The sequence below is a fragment of the Callospermophilus lateralis genome, chromosome 2, assembly GCF_048772815.1.
Source record: "Callospermophilus lateralis isolate mCalLat2 chromosome 2, mCalLat2.hap1, whole genome shotgun sequence".
In the NCBI taxonomy this organism is placed as follows: domain Eukaryota; kingdom Metazoa; phylum Chordata; class Mammalia; order Rodentia; family Sciuridae; genus Callospermophilus; species Callospermophilus lateralis.
The window spans coordinates 154,900,885-154,909,435 of record NC_135306.1 but is presented as its reverse complement, the minus strand read 5'-3'; the positions used below and the strand labels follow the sequence as shown (position 1 = coordinate 154,909,435).

At 44.8% G+C, this 8,551-nt stretch overlaps 1 protein-coding gene across 1 annotated transcript; it reads right to left on the bottom strand.

Moving 5' to 3' along the window:
- Positions 1-1,646: 1,646 nt before the first annotated feature.
- Cnga4 (cyclic nucleotide gated channel subunit alpha 4) lies at positions 1,647-5,519 on the bottom strand. The gene is made up of 6 exons (XM_076844144.1): positions 5,458-5,519; positions 5,231-5,332; positions 4,928-5,034; positions 4,025-4,670; positions 2,957-3,306; positions 1,647-2,107 (listed from the first exon to the last, which is right to left on the bottom strand). Exons 1-6 carry the CDS (start codon positions 5,517-5,519, stop codon positions 1,647-1,649), a joined length of 1,728 nt encoding a protein of 575 aa, XP_076700259.1.
- Between the last annotated feature and the right edge of the window lie 3,032 nt (positions 5,520-8,551).

Sequence of the window (8,551 nt, the reverse complement as noted above, 5' to 3'; positions counted from 1 at the left end):
GTACAAATATGTAACAAAAATCCCATCAACATGTTCAACTATAATGTACCAATAAAAATATGGAAAAACATTAAAACCTCCTAAGAAACTGACACACACCTTCTTCTAATTTTGGACTCTATGTGCTTCAATTCTCTTCACTTTGACTAGCAAATATTTGTGTACTTATATGCCAGGCATGGTTTGGGCCTTGGGAATACAGAGATAAACAAGGCAGACCTAGTGCCCGACTTATGAATTTTATTATTTTGTGAAGAAAATCACAAAATACCTGCATATTTTTAAATGATTTGAAGTACAATGACCCTAATAATCTCTCATGATAGTAGAAATTTACTACTCAGTTATACCTATAAGTCAAGTCCCAGATTCATTTTAATATATCTCCTGGCATAGCTCAGACCTGAAGACTGGCCTATCCTGGAGGAGCTGAAGTGGTGAGCCAGGGTGAATGTGATTCAGAGCTGATATCAGACTTCTCTGTAGACTCAATGCCTTTCCAGCCCCAAACCAGCAGCCCTTCTTCCAAGCACACCAAGTTACTCCAAAACTCCCAACACACTCATCTCTAATTTTCCCAATGATGTTCCACTCCACCTAGTCTCTACTCTCTATCCTATATTTGTGAATACCATGCAATGTAGGAGGGTTGGATTTCTGCCGGCACCAAGGCCAGCTCCAACAACTGGTTGGATAGGGAACAGCCAGGGACAGGTACTGGGAACTATTTCTCCCTTGGAAACAGTCCTGAACACAGGGAAGACCTGGCTCCAGATTCTAGGATTGGTCCAGAAGAAGGAAAAAACAGAGTTATATGGTCTGGTTCACTAAACTAGATCAAACCCCTTAGAGCTCAGAGTTGAGGACATACACTATGGTGTGGAATGCAATACCAGCATATGATATGAATATATCTATGAAAGCATGTGCACACTTGTTAGCAATGTCATGTATAAGATGACTTTTCTTTACCTCAGTACTCTCTATTCTTTTAGTGCTCCAACTTTTTTGAACACACCTGTGCTCCTCACCCCTGTGACTCAGAATTCAGACAGAATTCATCCTGGCCCACCACTGGCTTTGCCTTTTACTTTTAGTCCCATAAATGCTAATGAGGAGGCAAATACTTTATTGAAGTGCAATTTGCAGGGTACATTTGCTAACCACCCACATGGGGAGCATTCTAAGGACATCTTGGAACACCAAGGCTCTGAGTGCACTTTTATGTTTTCACAAGCAATGTACACATCTGTATGCGGTATCTCTGTGTCTGTTGGTGTATGACTGTCAGCATATGTTCAGGGGGTAAATGACTGAATGTGCTTATGTGATGTGATATAACTTATATCTGTGCTTATGAAAAAGCATTGTGTGCTCTGAGAATGGGAACTCTAGAGCACATTCTATGGAATATATAATGTTGGGCCAGTGCGCACGTGTGTGCGCGCGTGTGTGCGTGTGCGCGCATATGCTGCTGAGTTGGGGGATGAATGTGTGTTATACCCCTACATCTCTAGCTGGGCATCTACAAATCAATTCACTCCCGTCTCTGTGAACTAGCAAATAAGATGGCTGTTTTTGCAGGCAGGCTTTCCTACAATTCTGAATTCACTTGGAAGGTGGGTATCCAGGGGACAGAGATGGAATCATTCTGGTCCTGAGGGTCTCTCCTGGCTGCCCCTTCCCCCTCTGTCCTTGGAAGTTCCTTCCCCAGGCTCGCCTTCATCATCAGCCTCAGTCAAGTCCTCAGGCATTGGCCACTCTCTGGTCTGCCACTCCAGCCGTTCAATACGGTAAGCAATCTTGAGTGCACTGGATTCCAGCTCAGCCAGTAGGCGAGCAAACTTGGTCTGTAGATCATCAAGCTGTTGATCAAGGTTTCTCAGCCGGGACTCTGTGGCTTCCTGTAGGGCAATCTCAGCTGCCTCAGCATTTACATCCAACTTATTCAGTTTCAGCAGGATCTCACGGCCCTTCTCCTCCATGACAGCCTGGGCTTGTGGATACTCACTCAACACCTCTCGCAAGTCCTCCTTGCTGAGACAGAATAGGTCTGAATAACCGAGGCTCTTAATGTTGGCTGTGCGACGGTTTCCAGACATGTTCCCTGTGGCCCGTGGGTGGACAGAAGGGAGGATAGTTAGCAAGGATGAGGGAAGGTAACATTTCACTCCTGAACTAGGATTCCTCCCTCCAATTCTGCCTAATTCTTTCATTCAATAACGTACTGGGGACCAGACTCTGTGCTGGTTGGGTATCAGTGACATGCCTCAAAAATTCATGATCTAGAGGAGAAAGACATTTAATGGAATAGTTATATAACAGTATGGTTGGTGCAGTGTAGACATATGCACTAGGTACTATGGGAAGACAGGCAAAGAGCCTTTGTCAAGCTGTAAGGCAGAGAATTTAAGGAAGCCTGGAGGAAGAAATGCCTGAACTGTAGGAGGTAATTAGGGGAAATAGGAAATTGAGTGGGAGGAGAGCAATCTAACCAGAAGGAGGAGCAAGAATAGAGAGATGGGCAAATTACCAAACTTCTCTAAGCTTCAATTTCCTTATCTTCAAAATGAGAGAAGATCAGTTCCTACCTTATACAGATGTGTGAGAATTTGAATTGATGCATGATAAACACTTAGAGCAGGGGATGTAGTAAGTATGAGATAAACATCATTATTATTATTACCTCCATCATTTTCCAATGGTCTGTTGGTGCCTCAGTCAGTACCCATAAAGTAGGCTTACTCTCCCTTCTAAGGACCCACCCTGCCAATTGACCTAGGCTCAGTTTCTTCTCAGTGCCCAGCTTCTCTTCTGAGCCCTGTAGTGACTCAGGAAGGGGTGAAGTTTCCTTCATCTAAATGTGCCCTGAAGTACCATCTTGCTCCAGCACAGAGTTCTGCTATCCCATTCTTTTTCCCAACTCTGTTCCTGGAAAAAATGCTGGGGTACCCACCTTTGATGTTGATGATACTGATCTCCCCAAAGTAGAGCCCTGCACCAAGCACAGCATACTGTGTGACACCATCATCTGCCACGACAGCCAGTTGACCCTCGCGGATGATGTACATCTCTCTGCCAATGTCCCCCTTGCGGCAAACATATTCGCCTGGTGAGTAGGTCTGCGGTTGCAGCTTTAGCACAAGTTCCTCCAGCAAGCTGGCCTCACAGTTCTGGAAGATCTGTACCCGGCTCAGAGTAGACAGGTGTACGGACACAGCCACTTCTGCTCGCAGCCTCTCAGGCAAATGCTGTAAGATGGCTACCTCATTGGTCATTTTCTTGTTGATCTGCAGGTGCTGGTACCTGGGAGAAAGGATAGTGCCATTTCCTCACCAGCCTGTCTCTTCCCCTTCCATTAGGGCTTAGATCAGCCAAGATCTCAACCACACTCAGGTCTTGAAGAGGTCATGGAAGAACCTGATAGTTGGCTAATATCCTTTCTTGGTTATAGATGTGTTTTGGTCTCTTTGACCTCACCCAAGGTACAGATGCCTCCACCACTTGACAATGAGTACCATACTGTTCACTTTCTGTCAGATTCCATCCCACCCATGATCAATGTTTAGTATCTCCTCCACTGATAGCTACTTCAGTCACCAAGCTCCCATCTTCTCCAAGAGCCTTCTCTCTGACTCACCAATTTTGTGGCACTTATATTTGTTTAGAACACAGTATGACTTACCATGATACAGTCAATCATCTTGTTGATCTTCTGCTGGTGAGGGTGGTGTTGCCCTTCTCCACTCACTCTTTCTAGAGCCCTCTGAGCCCTACCAGACAGTGGGCAGCTCCCATTCCCTGGTTACCATGTTGTCCTTCTTTTTGCATGAGTTCCTCTTCCTATCAGTCTCTTACCCACCCTCTCCCCAGGTTAGATTCCCTCTGTGGAGAACACTCCTTTCCAAGCCCTCCAGCAGACCTACCAATGAATGACGAATTTAGACCCTCTCAGCCCCCACCCCCAACCCTGTTCTGCCAGCACACTCCTCCCTCTACTGGTGTGGAACCCAGGCATTCTCACCAATCTATAACTCGCCGCTCCAGCCGCCGGTTGACATGGTGCAGCTTCATGTACTTCTTCACCAGGGCGTGATCTGGGTAGAAAGCCGCATCTGCGGTGTTCATGTTGTAGATAACAGAGCTCATGCTACCCATGATGGTGGCGAAACCCATGACGGCCAGCAGGAAATCGCCCACCATGAAGAGGTACTCCTCCTCCCGGGCTGGCAGTGGAGTATCGCCCACGGTTGTCAGGATCAGTGTGGAGAAGTAAAAGCTGTAAAGATACTGGCGCCGCAGACGTTCAAAACCAGGCCGCGCTGGGTCTGGGTACACCCATGCGTCACGCCCGAAGCCCAGGTACCGGGATAGTGCAAAGTATAAACAGCTGTTCCAATGGATGACGACAAAAATGTAAAGCATCAACTTGGCGATGCGAAAGGCGTTTGGGTAAGCTGTGCGGGTCTCTGTGCGGTCGAAGGCCTCGAAAAGGCGAGGCACACGAAGAAAGCGGTTGAGCCTCAGCGTGGGTATGTGTGGGCCCAGCTGCACGTAGACAGCATCAGTGGGGATGAGTGAAGCCAGGTCCAACAGGAAGCTCCAGGTGCGGACATAGCGACTCGCGATTCTACCCTTGTCAACCACCAGGATACCCTGTTCTAAGAATCCTAGGGGAGGGAAGAGAGGGATGCACTGAGATCAACCGCAGGTGAGGGTGGGCAGCCCAGGGTCACAAACACAGGGACATGGTGGAGGTGAGCATCACCCTCTTCAGGTTTTCTGGAGTGAGCAAGGAGATATTGTCAAGCACAGAGAGACACATGTGAAAGTGCTACCACCGAGGGGACCTTGTTCTTTCTGCTCTGAGGGGCTTTCTTTGGGAAGGGAATGTGAAACCAAGGGTCAGTTCTAGGGGCTCACTGACCCGTGTGGAAGCGCACTATGATGTCTAGAAGGTAGAGCAGGTCACTTGTGTAGTCCAGCACGAACCAGGCCAGTAGATAACCATGTTGCAAGTCAGGAAAGCAGGCTCTGAGAGGTGGTGCAAAGGGAGGACAGAGGATTGGTTTAAAGGCCAAGCTGAGTAAGGCGGTTCAAGCCGGGCCTCTAAATACTATTCTGCCTTGGGCCCTACAATGGGTGCTGCCCCTCCTTTAGGCCCCGCCCAAATGCCCGCCGCTCTTCTTCATCCCTACTTAAGGCCTCTGTTTTAGCGCCCCTGCCAAACCTGCACACGATGATGATGAGGTTATACATTACTGGGAAGACCATTGTGTTCAACCACCAGTAGTAGTAATCCCCAGATGGATCCAAGACAGGCAGCTTCTTCCTGTGGGCAAAAAGAGAGATCCTGCCTCATGTGTTCAGCAGACATTTGATAGTTGCTACTAAGAGGAATGAGGTTCCTTTGGAGTGAGGTGGACAGATCTGACACAAAGGACCAGAACTCCTCACCTGGTTTTGGATGGGGCAGGTGGGCTGGATTCTGTAGTCTTCACTTTGCTGTCTTGGCTCATGGTTCTGTAGCCTGGTGCTGGCTTGTGCAATATCCAGGGCCTCTCCGCCTGTAGGTGGCTTGTGGAGGAGGGGGCTATTGCCTGACTGTGTGGAAGAGGCTGTCCTTGAGCTCTAGCTGTGACTTCTGCTCTTAGCAACACAATCAGGGCTAACAGTTACTGAAGGGTGGAGGCAGTATAGCTCCAGCTACCCGCCCTGTCTCCCAGGGCTTAGGCTTACACCTTCCCAGCTAAACACCTTTAATGAGGTCCCTGGAGAAAATGGGAGTGTGTGCCTCAGAAAGAATCCTATACCTTATTTCTTTCTCCTTTGTCTTAACCCCAGGTTGAGCTACATAGGGACTCTCTAGATCAGGAGACCTGGGTTTTTTATTGTAGGTTCATACACTATTTTACCTTGTTAAAATTCTCTGTTTGGGTCTCATTATTTACTTATTTAACAACTATTTGCTGAGTGACTCCTCTGTGTCAGGTGCTATACTAATCTCCAGAGACAAAGAGGTGCCTCTCACATCAGTTGTGAGCTCTGCTTTTCTTATCTGTACCCTTTCTTACTGCCACATCTACTTAAGCTCCTTCCTGCTGGATGATGTGATGGGGGCCATCTTATGGGACTCTTTCCCCTGTTCCTTTCCTGTTATCTCCAGTGCCTAATGCCACTAGCTTCCAACATTTCTCTTTCTGTGAACATGCTTAAATTTCTCCCATACCAAAATAACAACCCTATTAATTCTCCCTGAACCGGATGTCCCTTTCAGTACTATCATCTTTCTCAGTCAACAAGTCATGATCAGAACTCCTGTTATGTGTCAGGCCAATATTGTGTTAAGTATTGGGGATAAAAAAATGAATGGGACATACTCTCTGTCCTCTAGAAAGTTAAGTGGCTACACAGAAAGCTGTTATTGTACATAAGAAAGATCCTAATTGAGTTGGGTTCTGTAGGATGAATAGGAGTTAGATATAGAGCTGGGAGGGTGAAGAGCACCAAAGCAGAGTACATAAAGTATGCAAAGACATAGAAACATCAAAATCATTGTGACTAGGAGAATACCAATCTAGTGTTTTCATTTTTTATTTTTTTAAAGAGGACCTGTGGGGCTAATGGTGAGAGAAGAGACCGAGTGAAGAGGCAGCTCAGGGAGTTTTATCAGACATGTTACAAAGCTTGAATTTTACCCAAAGGCAATGGGTGACCAGGGTCAGATTTGTGTTTTTTTCCTTCATTTATATTTTGAAATATAGCTTCTGTAATAGAATAATTTCTTGGTTTTCTGTTTACTTCTCCTTAGTCTGTTTCACAAGCTTCTCTGCCCATTTCTTCTAAATTGGTGTTTTTTTTAGGACACTGTTCTAGGCCTTCTTCTCTTTCTACTTGCTTTACCATTTCAGGTGGATCTTAGAATTTCCCACAGAATTTCCTTTGACATCTAATGACTCTCAAGAATTTTCCCTGTGCCAGGCATGGTGGCCCATGCCTATAATCCAGCAACTTGGGAGGCTGAGGCAGGAGGGTTGCAAGTTTGAAGCCATCCTTAGCAACTTGGCAAGACCCAATTTTATCTTATAATAATACTAATAATACTATTATTAGTATTGTTATTTTGTACCAGGGATTGAAGAAAGGGGCGCTTAAAAATTGAGCCACATCTGTAGCCTTTTTTTTTTTGTATTTTATTTAGAGACAGGGTCTCACTGAATTGCTTAGGACCTTGCTAAATTGTTGAGGCTGGCTTTGAACTTGAGATCCTTCTGCCTCAGCCTCCCGAACTGCTGGGATTACTGGTGTGCGACACCATAACTGATGGCAAGACCCTATCTTAAAAAAAAAGAAAAACAAAAGATGTAACTCAATGATAAAGCACCCTTGGGTTAAAGCATCCCAGTGCAACAAAACAAAACAAAACAAAAAATAAACAAAAATTCTTCCTAAGCTTCAGTTATTTATATAATTAACTACTTACTGAATGTCCTCACTTGGATATATCACAGTCACTTTCAAACTACTGGATCTGTAACTGTGTTCATTATCTTTACCCATTTACTCTTTTCCCTATAATCCCTATCTCTTTGTCCTTTAAGCCAAAGACCTAGAACAATTATTTATTATTCTTATTGTAATACATTGTACAAGGGAAGTTGAAAAATGGCCACAAATTCTTTCACAATGCTCTCTGGAGATTATTTCAACTGAGGGAGTATAGCAAGAGTATGGGGTGTGACTTCTGAGGTTAGATAATAAAAAGTCACGTGGCTGCTTTCTGGATCTTTTGAAATACTTGTTGTTTGGTAGCTTCCTCTCAGAAATCTCTCTCTTGGAACCCAATTATCACATTGTAAGAAGCTGTGCTTGATAGTGCCAGTTGAGTTCAGCCTTTGAATTGTCCCAGCCCAGGCATTACACATGTGACTGATAAAAACTCTAGATAATTCCAGCCACCAGCCTCAAGTCAGCTTCAGGCATTTGGACTTCTAGATGAGGCTACAGACAGCATGGAGCAGATACAAGCCATTCCTGCCATGTTTTATTAGAATTCTCAGTTTCTGTAAGCATAATAAAATGGCTACTGTTTTATGACACTAAGTTTTGGGTGGTTCATTGCCCAGCATCATAGCCACAACAAATAAACATATAGAAAAGTGCACATTTCCTAAGGATATCGCTTGATAAGTTTTCACAATGTGAACACAACCACGCAATTAGCACTTAGATCAAGAAACAGAACATCACTAATCTCAGGAGTCATAGTTTGTCCACTTCTAGTTAATACTTTTCCAAGGCTATTTATTACCCTGACTTTTTATACCTTAGCTAAGTTTTACCTAGTTTTGAATTTATATAACCTATCAGTATTTAATACTTCTTCTTTCCTTTCAGATAAACCTAATCATCAACTTGTCTTTTTAAAAAATCTTTTTAGTTGTAGATGGAACCCAATACTTTAATTTAATTTAATTTAATTTTTTTTATGTGGTGCTGAGGACCAGAACCAATGCCTCACATGTGGGAGCAAGCACTCTACCACTGACCC